This window comes from Salvelinus namaycush, chromosome 18, assembly GCF_016432855.1.
Source record: "Salvelinus namaycush isolate Seneca chromosome 18, SaNama_1.0, whole genome shotgun sequence".
Taxonomy (NCBI): Eukaryota; Metazoa; Chordata; class Actinopteri; order Salmoniformes; family Salmonidae; genus Salvelinus; species Salvelinus namaycush.
In genome coordinates this window covers 13,992,476-14,006,457 of record NC_052324.1, presented here as the reverse complement: position 1 = coordinate 14,006,457, position 13,982 = coordinate 13,992,476, and the positions used below count along the sequence as shown (strand labels likewise).

The 13,982-nt window shown below is 44.0% G+C and overlaps 1 protein-coding gene across 1 annotated transcript; it reads right to left on the bottom strand.

The window, feature by feature from the left end:
- Positions 1–155: 155 nt before the first annotated feature.
- LOC120063106 (coiled-coil domain-containing protein 158-like) lies at positions 156–12,868 on the bottom strand. Its single transcript, XM_039013275.1, has 23 exons — positions 12,816–12,868; positions 12,490–12,632; positions 12,092–12,288; positions 11,817–11,926; positions 11,374–11,680; positions 11,191–11,267; positions 10,911–11,021; positions 10,611–10,725; positions 10,167–10,286; positions 9,737–9,934; positions 9,197–9,622; positions 8,765–8,933; positions 8,152–8,295; positions 6,753–6,865; positions 6,379–6,537; positions 4,566–4,658; positions 4,325–4,444; positions 3,852–4,000; positions 3,566–3,625; positions 3,347–3,417; positions 3,017–3,193; positions 2,712–2,816; positions 156–293 (listed from the first exon to the last, which is right to left on the bottom strand). Exons 2-23 carry the CDS (start codon positions 12,596–12,598, stop codon positions 208–210), a joined length of 3,216 nt encoding a protein of 1,071 aa, XP_038869203.1. The 5' UTR covers positions 12,599–12,632; positions 12,816–12,868; the 3' UTR covers positions 156–207.
- Between the last annotated feature and the right edge of the window lie 1,114 nt (positions 12,869–13,982).

Sequence of the window (13,982 nt, the reverse complement as noted above, 5' to 3'; positions counted from 1 at the left end):
TCCTGTTACCTTGAATAAATGACATTTTATGAACAAGAGATGCTAGCCTGTTTATCCTTCTGTCATCATATTTGGTGCCAATCTTGCTGTGTTGAAAGTAACATGCCATGGACATTGGCAATTTGAATGAATAATAAAAAGACAATTCACAATAATCAGAGTGCCTTCATTCAAATACAAGTTTATTTTTGTTACACATGTAGACATTCACCCAGAGCCTTGCTTGTTATAAAGCCTCCCTTTGTCTTTGAACATCAACCTCCTCTCCTGACCCTTTATCATAGAGGACATATCTGTAAAAAAGAAAAAAAGAAAGCCTCACAGAAAGTGAGTTTTCATGTCAAATTCCACCTTTAGGACAATCCTGTTTATCGGACACAAACATCAAATGGAATTTCTCCGGATTAAATCAGGAATTCATGTTTTTCTGACATTTAAATAAAAAACAGACGGGTTGGTTGTTTAGCAACAAAACCGATGCATGCTCAACAATGGGGAAAAACAGACGAGTTGACTTAGATTGTTGACAACATGTAAACTATACTTTGTGTCCAATGTTTATTTAAAAACAAATACATTTGCACAATGAGCACTTATTGTCTCACAAATACATTGATACAGTTGTTGGTTAGCTAGCTCGTGAATTTTATCCATATTAGCATTGACATGAAATCAGTCAAAACAAGACATGGTATCAAGAATAAGATGAAACAATTCAATTGTGATTCCCCACATGGCAGTTTGTCATTGTTGGTAGCTATCTGGCCATCCAGAATCACAACAAGTCACGGACTTCTGCCCCATTGAAGCGTGTGCACCGTTTGTGACGTTGTCAGCTAAACCATCTATTTATACAGTGGGGCAAAAAAGTATTTAGTCAGCCACCAATTGTGCAAGTTCTCCCACTTAAAAAGATGAGAGAGGCCTGTCATTTTCATCATAGGTACACTTCAACTATGACAGACAAATGAGAAGAAAAAAAATCCAGAAAATCACATTGTAGGATTTTTAATGAATTTATTTGCAAATTATGGTGGAAAATAAGTATTTGGTCACCTACAAACAAGCAAGATTTCTGGCTCTCACAGACCTGTAACTTATTCTTTAAGAGGCTCCTCTGTCCTCCACTCGTTACCTGTATTAATGGCACCTGTTTGAACTTGTTATCAGTATAAAAGACACCTGTCCACAACCTCAAACAGTCACACTCCAAACTCCACTATGGCCAAGACCAAAGAGCTGTCAAAGGACACCAGAAACAAAATTGTAGACCTGCACCAGGCTGGGAAGACAATCTGCAATAGGTAAGCAGCTTGGTTTGAAGAAATCAACTGTGGGAGCAATTATTAGGAAATGGAAGACATACAAGACCACTGATAATCTCCCTCGATCTGGGGGTCCACGCAAGTTCTCACCCCGTGGGGTCAAAATGATCACAAGAATGGTGAGCAAAAATCCAAGAACCACACGGGGGGACCTAGTGAATGACCTGCAGAGAGCTGGGACCAAAGTAACAAAGCCTACCATCAGTAACACACTACGCCGCCAGGGACTCAAATCCTGCAGTGCCAGACGTGTCCCCCTGCTTAAGCCAGTACATGTCCAGGCCCGTCTGAAGTTTGCTAGAGAGCATTTGGATGATCCAGAAGAAGATTGGGAGAATGTCATATGGTCAGATGAAACCAAAATATAACTTTTTGGTAAAAACTCAACTCGTCGTGTTTGGAGGACAAAGAATGCTGAGTTGCATCCAAAGAACACCATACCTACTGTGAAGCATGGGGGTGGAAACATCATGCTTTGGGGCTGTTTTTCTGCAAAGGGACCAGGACGACTGATCCGTGTAAAGGACAGAATGAATCGGGCCATGTATCGTGAGATTTTGGACTGAAAACCTCCTTCCATCAGCAAGGGCATTGAAGATGAAACGTGGCTGGGTCTTTCAGCATGACAATGATCCCAAACACACCGCCCGGGCAACGAAGGAGTGGCTTCGTAAGAAGCATTTCAAGGTCCTGGAGTGGCCTAGCCAGTCTCCATATCTCAACCCCATAGAAAATCTTTGGAGGGAGTTGAAAGTCCGTGTTGCCCAGCAACAGCCCCAAAACATCACTGCTCTAGAGGAGATCTGCATGGAGGAATGGGCCAAAATACCAGCAACAGTGTGTGAAAACCTTGTGAAGACTTACAGAAAACGTTTGACCTCTGTCATTGCCAACAAAGGGTATATAACAAAGTATTGAGAAACTTTTGTTATTGACCAAATACTTATTTTCCACCATAATTTGCAAATGAATCATTAAAATTCCTACAATGTGATTTTCTGGATTTATTTTTCTAATTTTGTCTGTCATAGTTGAAGTGTACCTATGATGAAAATTACAGGCCTCATCTTTTTAAGTGGGAGAACTTGCACAATTGGTGGTTGACTAAATACTTTTTTGCCCCACTGGTACATCATGAAATTGACCAAGCCCCAAGCCAATATCCTCTTTTTCCTGATTACATTCCTATTAAAGATGTGTCTGCTACATGAGGCAGGGAAGGACAGACATAAGTCTGGATTCTCACAACTGTAGAGTGTGGACAACATTGGTATCTAGGCTAATTCAACTCTAAATACAGATTCAGTTCTTTAGCACTGATGTCAGTCACCGACCACTGCACAACAGTCATATGAACTCAAAAAATGGTGTCTTTGCTCAACAAACCTTGGTTCTTCATCTGCAAGTCATCCACCATGTTTTGAAGGCTGTCCAGTTTTCCTTGCAAGTGCTTGCATGTGTGTCCTGTCAACTCAGCCTGCGGATTGGCCACTGGACAAACATTTCAAGTGAAACCACAACTCACTCACTCAGAGGTCAACAGATTAGAGTTCAGAAATTCAAACATTATTACGACGACAAACTGTAGTAACAGAGGAACTCCAAGCCCATTTAACTGGTGCAAAGGCCTGTCATCTCCCACATTGGTTACACAACAGAGGTGTAATAATACTGAAGGCAGTAGGACTTACAGGTGCACATGTCTGCAAGAGGGCTTCCTGCCTGAGGCAGAGGCCTGCTCGGTTGTAGATCCGTGGGGCTGTGGTCAGTAGTCAGGAGTGAGTGTACAGGGGACGTGCGGCCTAGTGCCATGGCTCGAGGTGACGATGTGTAGCAAGGCAGAGATGCAACAAAAGAGATGTCCTGGCCTGTAGAAATTAATCATATTATGTTTGAAGGGACCACAGGGATGATAAAGGAGACTAGAAGAGTGATACGAAACGTGTGAAATAAGGGAAATTAAGCACATGCTTTGTTAACTGTGTTTAAGTGGTTGGTCGTACCAACAAAGACAAACTCACTCTCGCTTGAGAAGGTGCTGTTTAAATTCCGCTCATCCAGATCAGTTGTCCTAAGGAGGTGAGGAACACCACTACACATATTGCATACACAAACATGCATTAGAACGATGCCACAGACACTGCACATGCATGTGGCCTGAGGAGTAGAAAAGCCAAGACACGGGTATGGGCCCGGTTGCCAACTGCCATGCTCAGGCAGTCAGACACAGAGGCTCTTACCTGCTGTAGGTCCCCTTTGTCGTTTTGGCATTGTTTGTAAAAAAATTGGTGACTTCATTGCTGTAAGATAAATATTTGATTGTATTACATTTAAATAAGAGGCTCCACATTATTTTAGTTCATGGGTTGATTGAGAACCAAATAGAACACAATCTTTGTAAACATTTGAGTAAAAGGTCACTAGTGGTTGTGAAATAAACAGATTGGCGCGCACTATAAAATGTGGGGTGAACACTAGTAACATCATGACCTCTAATGGTCACATGATCTCTAATAGATGACTTACAGGGTGGTCCTGTGCGCTCTCTCTTGAGCAGACGTCGTTTTGATAATGCTGGTGTGTGGTCCGGGGTTCTCAGAAATCACACGTCGCAGCTCTTTGACTAGAGAACGCAGCTCCATAGTGGGGCTTTCAAGCAGCCGCTGAGACTTCAACTGCAAGAGGGGTGAAGAGGTGCTGTGTAAAATACCAATAAGGATTACAGTATATTCTACACAGAAATATTTTGTTTACTAGCTGGAATCCCTCCATGCTTTGAATAAATTGGCTTAAATCCGGCCGTTCCAGAGTCAAGTCAAACGGTTGATGAGCGAGTCTGTCGTGCTACCACAGGAATGCAATCAGGGTGTGTTTTTAATTTTGGGGAAGTCAGATGTGCTGAGCTTGTATCTTTGTTTTCCACAGCTGAATAAACAGCAATAAAGCCAGGCCCTGGGAGGATTGGAGCCATTTTGTAGGAGATTTCTGTATTGATTTACCTCTAGCAGGAAGTTAGAGCGGTGCTGGGTTGAGGGTAGTGCATTCTGGGCTGTTGGGCTTGTAGGGGAAGAACGCTGAGCATTCCCTGTAACTCGCAGGTTTTGACCCTGCACCTCCTGCTGAAAAGACACAGCACTTGGAAAAAGCACACAGTAGAAAAGGTAGAGACAGAAACAACAAAACATCATATGCATTAGACCGCTATAGAGGCAAATGGACACCCGTCTTACTGAACTGTACCTTCACATCCTGAGCATGCTGCAGCTTCAGTCGCACAAACGCCTGCTCTTGCAACTGGATGAAGTCTTGACAGTCAATAACGCTCCCAGACATCTGAGGAACGTAGCAAGTGTAACAAAAGGGGATCAGTCAAAGCGTGTATATATATATATATATATATATATATATATATATATATATATATATATATATACACTGCTCAAAAAAATAAAGGGAACACTTAAACAACACAATGTAACTCCAAGTCAATCACACTTCTGTGAAATCAAACTGTCCACTTAGGAAGCAACACTGATTGACAATAAATTTCACATACTGTTGTGCAAATGGAATAGACAAAAGGTGGAAATTATAGGCAATTAGCAAGACACCCCCAAAAAAGGAGTGATTCTGCAGGTGGTGACCACAGACCACTTCTCAGTTCCTATGCTTCCTGGCTGATGTTTTGGTCACTTTTGAATGCTGGCAGTGCTCTCACTCTAGTGGTAGCATGAGACGGAGTCTACAACCCACACAAGTGGCTCAGGTAGTGCAGTTCATCCAGGATGGCACATCAATGCGAGCTGTGGCAAAAAGGTTTGCTGTGTCTGTCAGCGTAGTGTCCAGAGCATGGAGGCGCTACCAGGAGACAGGCCAGTACATCAGGAGACGTGGAGGAGGCCGTAGGAGGGCAACAACCCAGCAGCAGGACCGCTACCTCCGCCTTTGTGCAAGGAGGTGCACTGCCAGAGCCCTGCAAAATGACCTCCAGCAGGCCACAAATGTGCATGTGTCAGCATATGGTCTCACAAGGGGTCTGAGGATCTCATCTCGGTACCTATTGGCAGTCAGGCTACCTCTGGCGAGCACATGGAGGGCTGTGCGGCCCCACAAAGAAATGCCACCCCACACCATGACTGACCCATCGCCAAACCGGTCATGCTGGAGGATGTTGCAGGCAGCAGAACGTTCTCCACGGCGTCTCCAGACTCTGTCACGTCTGTCACATGTGCTCAGTGTGAACCTGCTTTCATCTGTGAAGAGCACAGGGCGCCAGTGGCGAATTTGCCAATCTTGGTGTTCTCTGGCAAATGCCAAACGTCCTGCACGGTGTTGGGCTGTAAGCACAACCCCCACCTGTGGACGTCGGGCCCTCATACCACCCTCATGGAGTCTGTTTCTGACTGTTTGAGCAGACACATGCACATTTGTGGCCTGCTGGAGGTCATTTTGCAGGGCGCTGGCAGTGCACCTCCTTGCACAAAGGCGGAGGTAGCGGTCCTGCTGCTGGGTTGTTGCCCTCCTACGGCCTCCTCCACGTCTCCTGATGTACTGGCCTGTCTCCTGGTAGCACCTCCATGCTCTGGACACTACGCTGACAGACACAGCAAACCTTTTTGCCACAGCTCGCATTGATGTGCCATCCTGGATGAACTGCACTACCTGAGCCACTTGTGTGGGTTGTAGACTCCGTCTCATGCTACCACTAGAGTGAGAGCACCGCCAGCATTCAAAAGTGACCAAAATATCAGCCAGGAAGCATAGGAACTGAGAAGTGGTCTGTGATCACCACCTGCAGAATCACTCCTTTTTTGGGGGTGTCTTGCTAATTGCCTATAATTTCCACCTTTTGTCTATTCCATTTGCACAACAGCATGTGAAATTTATTGTCAATCAGTGTTGCTTCCTAAGTGGACAGTTTGATTTCACAGAAGTGTGATTGACTTGGAGTTACATTGTGTTGTTTAAGTGTTCCCTTTATTTTTTTGAGCAGTGTATATATATCCATACTGTGTGATAAAGTGAGTTTACATACAAGGTAGTGCCACCCCACCTTGTGTAGGGCCGTCTCCAGTTTGGCCACTTTCTCCCTGAGCCGTCTCTCCAGGGAACGGACGGTCTCCAACTCAGCTGCCATCTGTCTCCTCTCCTCTGTGACTGAGGCCAGCTCCTGGACCTGCCGCTTACTCTCCAGACTCTGGTAATGCTTTTCCTGGGAAGAGAGAGACCATATTGAAATGGCAGATTATTATACATTTAAGTAAACACTAGAATCCCTTGTTGTTTAAAATCCCTACATAATTAAGGACACAGTCATTTTTTCTGTGTGGAAGCCAGGGCATGTGTAATAGTGAGAGAATGGGGATTAACTCAGAATTTGGAGTTTTGCATCATGGAGCCCTAAAGCAGACCGTCAGGTGTTCCTACCTGGCTCATTTTGCCCATGGTTTCCTCCAGTAGTTGGAGTCGGCCCTGGAGAGAGTGGACCTGGTCTCGCTTAGTTTTTATCTGCTTCTGCATTCCCAAGGCAACCTTCAGGCCTGGACAGAAAAGAGGAGGCAGGGCAGAGGGGACAAATCAGTCAAGGTTCATCTACTCTCATCTCTTTCTGTCTAATCAATGGAGGGGGGGAATTAGTTAAAGCCTCCATTAAACTGAAATTATATTTACATCCAAACTTGTTTTCCAGGATGCTACTAAGAGGCATCCAATGTTCAAAAGTTATTTTTTTTTATACAGATTAAAACCAACCATTTCTGGTGGATTGACAATGGATTCCTGTTAAAAGTATCCTGTTTTTTTTTTTTTTAAATGAAGCGATACAGAGTTGGTTACAATTCCAATTTCATCCTCCAGAAGAGGCAGAACGAGTATTACAGCAAATAATATGGTTAAAACTCCAATTTACTGATAGAGAAAATACCAATTTTCTTGGAAAATAAAAATGTATAAGGAAGGTATCATGTTTATGAATGACATTGTAAATAAAGACAGTAAAATTGTCACACAAGCTATTAACAAAGGTGTATGCTCAATACAAAAGTATAACAAACTCGTCACAGCTCTGCCACAAAAATGGAAGAGGCAATTGCTCAAAAGAGAAAGGAGTGAATTGGTTGGTCTGCCTCCTAAGAAAATCCATGCATGGCTTAAAATGACTAGTATAAATTGTAAAATGTATCAGTTTTACTTAAGGTCGAGAGGTTTGACAACTATGCCAAGGCATCGGGTTTATGAACTGATAGACAAAACAACAATCGACACATCAATCCGTTGTTTTCAATTAAAACTATTATATAAAATTCTCGCCACAGAAAGAAGGCTCAATATATGGGGCATTGAACAGTCATCCCTGTGCAGACTCTGCCACTAGGAAACACAACCAATAGATCATCTCTTTTGGGTCTGTCCTTCGGTGGCTCACTTTTGGTGTCAGGTCCAGGACTGGTTGTTAAGTCATAATGTCTATGTTCAGATGGACCTACAAACAGTACTGTTAGGAGATCTGAAGAACCACGATCAAACAATTGGAAATATGATTATACTCTTAGGTAAACAATTTATTTTGGGGAGCAATCTCAATAGAAATGGTACAAAGGGAGAGGTTTAGACCCTTACTGGGAAAGATGGGTTAGTCTGGAAATATGTTGGTTGGAAAAATGTATTTCTTCCAGAGCTATTTACTCATCCGTTGCAATAGTCAGTTCTCTCAACTAAAAACCTCATTCCTAAACACAGTGTATATTTCCCATAATCATACAAACACAAAATTCTCTGCTATATTATAAATGTTCTCCGTGATGTTTGTCAGATGTGCAGTGCTGACCGTGTCTGTCCGCCTCCTCTAGGGTCCTCCTGGCCTGGTCCATCTCAGCCCGGGTGGTCTTCAGCTGGGCTTTGAGACTCACCACCACACCCTCCTGCTCCTCACTCTTACTGCTGTGGAGCCTCTTCAACTCCTCATGCTCCTCTGGACAACAGACAGATGGACACACACACACAAAGCACAATGAGGGCTTGGTGAACATGAAAAACATACAGTACATGCTGAAGTGTTTTTCCAACACAGTGTAGCAACTTCATCATTATTCTTGCCTTTTGCCACTAAAGACCTGTATTACCCCAAAGACTGGAGAAATGGAGGCCGTTATATCTAATCATTGAAAGGTCTTCAATATTACAGAATTAATAAAGATCATAATTCATAGAGAAACGTTAACAAATAACGGTTTGGTCACAGGAGTAAAACATTTAATTGGATAAATCAAGGACACGACGTCAACACAATTGTTTATGTTGATTAGGGAGCCAGCCGCAAGACGGATAACCACAACATTATTCTGCTGATGAAAGAACTGACAGAGTGGGTGCCTCTCATTTTATCTGTGCACGGGGAATATTCTCATATGAAAGCCATCTATAAATGGCAGCTAGTGTACCTGTGAGGGTGACCAGTTGCATGCGTTGCATCTCTAGCTCAGCGGTGAGCTTCTGTTTCTCCAGCTTTAGCTCCTTGTCACAGTGGCTCTGTTCGGACAGGCCAGCCTGCTGCACTCGCCTCTCCTTCTCCAGCACTGCCAAACACTCCTCACGCTGCTCCAAGTCTGTCTGTACAGGGTGGGACACAGCAGGGTTTGAACATTATTGGTAGGATAGCTTTGAAAACACACCCAAAAAGAAAACATTGGAGTATTATAATCCAAGACAAGGAACAATTATTGGTGTTAACTGAGGATTCCCTTTAGCAGCCTGTATGACCTCTGGGCCAGAGGTGGAGGAAACAACCAACCATGAAATTAAAGTAGGATGATGCAAATAAACTATGATCAAAACTAAGTAGTCAACTAACTCTAGCTAACTAACAAACCAACCCTTAGCTGTTGGATCTCCAGCTTGTGCTCACTGAGCTGGTTGCTGAGGCGCCTCTTCTCGTCGTGCAGGGAGTCAATGCTACGTCCATGCTGTACCGTCATCTGGGTGGTGCTCTCCATCTGCAGCCGCAGCAGGTCCACCATCTTCTCCCGGTCCTCCAGCTTGAGCCTCAGCACCTCAGTCTCTGCCCTGAGGGCCTGGCAGTGGCCCTGGGCCTCCTCCAGCCTGGCCCGGCCCTGCTGCGCCTCCTGTTGCCTCAGCTGCAGCTCCCTGTCCCTCTCCTCCAGCAGCGCCTGGTCCCGGTCCCCCTGTAGGGCCTGCAGTCTCAGCTCCTCGTCCCTGGCCCTGTTCAGCTGGTCTGTGGTCAGTTTCAGCTCCCCTCGCAGCACAGCCAGCTCCTCCCATTGATGCTTCTCGCCCAACACCTGGCAGAGGAGATACAAAATTATCAGTGTTTGACAACTAAAGCCTTGGTGTCATTTTTTATTTAAAAAAAAACATTTAAACAAACAGCTCAAGGCTTTTAATTTCATTCTCACCTGAGCCTCCATCTGTGCCTGGCAGTCGTCTTTGAGAGATCCCACCAGAACTTCCAGCTGCTGCACCCCCAGGCGTCGCTCCTCCAGCTCCCTGCGCAGCCCGTCGCTGGTCACATTGTGGCCCGTGTCCCGCTCCCACAGCTGTTTGGTCTCCTCCTTCTCGTGGGCCAACTCCTCACGAGCCTGCCGGAGCTCTGACTAACCCCACACATAACACAGTACCCACTCATCGCTGTTTGTGTTCATATGTTTGGATTTATTCAAACCATTTTTTTAAAATCAAAGCCACTTTACCATTTATATATCAAATACATTGATAGATGTAGGCTTTCTGGAATTGAAAAAATGTGCAGTGTGCTTTTTCCACAGCAACAGGGAGCACACTATGGCTGTATCCTCCCTGTTTATGTCTGAGGCTGGGCTGTCTTACCGTGAGCTGGCAGAGCTGAGAGTCCAGCTCCTCTGCCTGCTGGAGAGATCCGTCTCTCCCTCTCTGGGCCTCCTCCACCTGAGACTGGGCCTCAGCCAACTGCTTCTCCAGAGCACTCACCTGGCACACAACATCATGACAACCCAAACCTTCGGAACCTTCACATAGAATATTGCAATGCAGTGGAGGCTGCTGAGGGGAGGACAGCTCATAATAATGGCTGGAACGGCACTAATGGAATGGCATCAAACACATAGAAACCATGTGTTTGATACCACTCCACTGATTCCGCTCCAGCCATTACCACGAGCCCATCCACCCCAATTAAGGTGCCACCAACCTCCTGTGTTACAATGTCTACCTCCTAAACTTCTGTTTGAATAGGCCAGGGCCACTTTCATTATTCTAATCATTTAAAACACAATAGGGATATGTAGCCATTACCTTGTCTTCATGGACCCGCTGGCCATCCAGTAGATCGGAGCGCAGGATGGAGAAAGCTGACTCCAAGTCCTTGACCTGACACTGGTGCACCGAAGCCTGACTCTCACCTTGTTTTCTGATCAGAAGGAAATAATACATGTTTTTGGACACTTTCTGAAAGATAAGACTGATGTCTTACAACTAAATTAAAATATAGGTGATATAATTCATTTGGGGGGGAAAGAGAGAGCTTTGAATTGAATTCAACTCAACTCAGGAAATGTGTAGATATTGTATTGCTAGTTAATTCAAGTCTCTCACTGTAACAATTCCACCTGGACACACAAACTGGAGGCACTGCTTCGGGAGCTGCTCAATTTCTCAGTCAATATCGCCACCTCCTGGTCATGACGGGTAATAAGCTGCTCCAGTCTGGAAGAGAGCAAAGCAAGCCAAGCAAGGCAACTTGACATGTCGCCTCAAGGAACTTATGTCGTAAACATACTTACAGTTTAAAAAAATCAGAGAAGTGAATGAATGACTAATCCCAGGTAACCCAAGTGACTGAGGCAAGAATTGTCAAAAGTTAATGAAAAAGTACTTTTCCCTTTGCTCCTTCAACCGTATCTCTGCTTTATCTTGGCATTTCTGTTCTTGAGTCTCCATCTGCTCTTCCACCTGGCACAATGAGTTTGGAATAGAAAGATACAATATCAAGAACAACACGTCAAACCTTTGATAAAAGTGTTTTGAGTGGCATAATACATAAGACTGACTGTATTACCAGCAGGAATCTTTCTCTCAGATTGTGATTCTCATGCTCCAAGTCCTGTAATACTTTCTCCACCGCAACTCCCAGTGCGTCATGGCTGGTGTACAAATCGTTTCTACACCGTTTCTCATAAGCCAACAGTGTGGAGTGAACCTCCTGTAGTGTACGCTCCATTGACTCTGCTTTCCTGCTTTGTGACTTTGCTTCCTCCTCAGCCTCCAGTAGCCTCTGGTCCCCTGTCTGTTTATTGATTTGCAGCGCTCTGATTATTGCATGCATTTTCCCCATTACATCTGCCTGTTTTCTGCTCTCTTTCATTCTGAGGGGCAAAACAATTAACATTGACGCAACTTATATCCTTTACTTCCTTACTTTTACAGTTAAAATGAGCTGAGATCTGTCCAAAGGTATACAGTACAAATGGCCTACATTGCAAGGGTTTTAGCATGAAATACCTTAGATCAGTCAGGGCATCTTTCTCAATCTGGACCTCATGCAACTTTGTCTGTAGCTTGATGATGGACTGCCGCAATTTGAACTTCTGCTGTTCATGAAAAGCACACATCTGAAAAAGTATTAGCAAATGTGCTGCAATCAATGGCAACTCTGTGGCACAGAATTGCATGGCTTTTGATTTGAATAATTTAGTTCAGGAGGCCTCCTTCAACCAGATTATATCAACAACTCTCAGCAGGAAAGGAAAATAAATAGTCCTCCATCTCAGACTAACCTCACTCAGCTGCTTTTGGAGCTCCGACACCTGCTGAGAGTAGTCCTCTATTACATTTTCCAAAACATCTTTCCCAGGGAAGGTTACGCCACTTCTGACCACCTTCAGATCCAGGCCATCTCGGTCATATGTAAGAGGCTGGATCAAAGACGGTCGGTACGGAGACAGCACTTCTGAGTTCTCCTCCGATGAACCATCTGTAAAAATAAAAAAATAAAAAAAAAGGGAGCAATAGGGAAAACATATCACAGCAAAGTACTACTGGTAGTTCCAGAATTCAAAATAGGTTAGTGTCATATTCTGATGTGTTACTGTATAGAGCTAGTACTAGCTAGCTAGTGTATACGCTTTGCAATGGCTATATTTTTATTACTGATACAAGAAAACCTCATACTCACCCATAAAAATGGGAAAGTAATTTATTTGTGAGGGTGAGCTGCTGGGAAATGTGCGTCCCATTTGCTCCATGGCAATTTTAGTTGCATGTTCCACCTCTTCTTGCAGCATTTGGGTCTCCTTGGTTCGTCTGTTGAGCTCCTCACTGTAAAGAAAGCCAACCTAACAAATTTGCTTCCAAATGGATGATGGTTCATGGTGCAAAAGGCAGACTCTTTTCAAATACAGGTAGGTAGCTAACGTTAGGGTTTTGAAAAAGGAGGTAGGGCACTTAACAGGTAACGTTAACGTGTTATCTAGCTAGAGAAACTTAAAGTGGAAAAATTACCTCAACTCATCCAGATTCTTGTACCTTTTAGGGACAGTACTGGTGTCATTTGTACCTGTAAGGTAGGGGTAGTTATCTTAATTAGATATCCAAAGGGGGTGGCTCAGTGCTGCCACTGCTGATGGCGCTAGGGATCAGCACTATGACAAATACGCGTCCCTAGCTAACGAGGTTATAACTAGTTAGTCGGGTTAATTGACTTACTTGTTGTTGTTGTTGTTGGAATCTCGTGCAATAATCCATCATCAAACAATTCAGACGATTTATGGATAGATAAATCACTATCTTTATGTATGGAATTTTGAGATACAGATGACATTATCAGTTGGTTAGCTATCTATCCTTGTGGGATAGCATGTGCAAATCCATAAGCGCCTGCAAGTTACAAGTAACTACTATAACGTTAGGGAAGCTTAATCGCTCGCCATGGAAACCGTTGATTTCGTGCTTTCTTCAGAGTTGGTGGATTTTAGAAACGTTAACTAGCTAACTCCACAAACTTGTTCCTGAAACATGTTCCTGTCTTTATAGATACTATCTCAAGAACTAACAGAAAGATATTTACTTTACTGTTAAATAGAACATATTAAAGGGTAGTAGAACCTGTTGTCATCCACCGGTGCCCGATGGATGTTGTAGTTCTCGAAGTTTACGAGACGACAGTCGTTGAATCCGCAGTTCATGCAAAGATTTTATAACTAATCCAAGACGGACCACAGCCGGTAGTTTCCAATGGGGACAAATGAGTCATAGTGGGCAGAACAAGCAAGGAGGTGGGCAGAGCCACGCCCGAGCTAGCGAGATCCTATTGGCGCGTTCTAGCAAGTATTTTCATGTTTTGTTCGGGAACGCCTACTCCGTGCAGTGCGCGTGTGCAATACCTAAATTCGCCTTTGCACTCCTTCTAAACAACGCGATTTATTTTTATTTGGCAAAGGATAACGTCTACAAAACTTCGTCCACTCTGCTCATAACATATTATAATTTTAAGAATAGAAAACCTTTTTGAGATCAAATGTTTCATCGATGAGAAAATGTGCAGAATGTCGGACAAAATCTATCTCGGTCCATCTTCTCCCACTGCCGGCCACTGGGCTTCTTCCCACTATCATATTTGGTAGTGATTGGAAACGCCAAGCGGAAGCTTCACATTTATACATTCGTCAA

What these genes read in the sequence shown, in the direction of transcription:
- LOC120063106 (XM_039013275.1), bottom strand. Translation starts at nt 12,598, where the DNA reads ATGCTGCAAGAAGAGGTGGAACATGCAACTAAAATTGCCATGGAGCAA. An exon ending in GTCCAGGTGGAATTGTTACA is followed by an intron (nt 10,726 to 10,910) that starts GTGAGAGACTTG and finishes CCTTCTGATCAG; the next exon opens with AAAACAAGGTGAGAGTCAGG. An exon ending in GCTCTAACTTCCTGCTAGAG is followed by an intron (nt 4,001 to 4,324) that starts GTAAATCAATAC and finishes CCCCTCTTGCAG; the next exon opens with TTGAAGTCTCAGCGGCTGCT.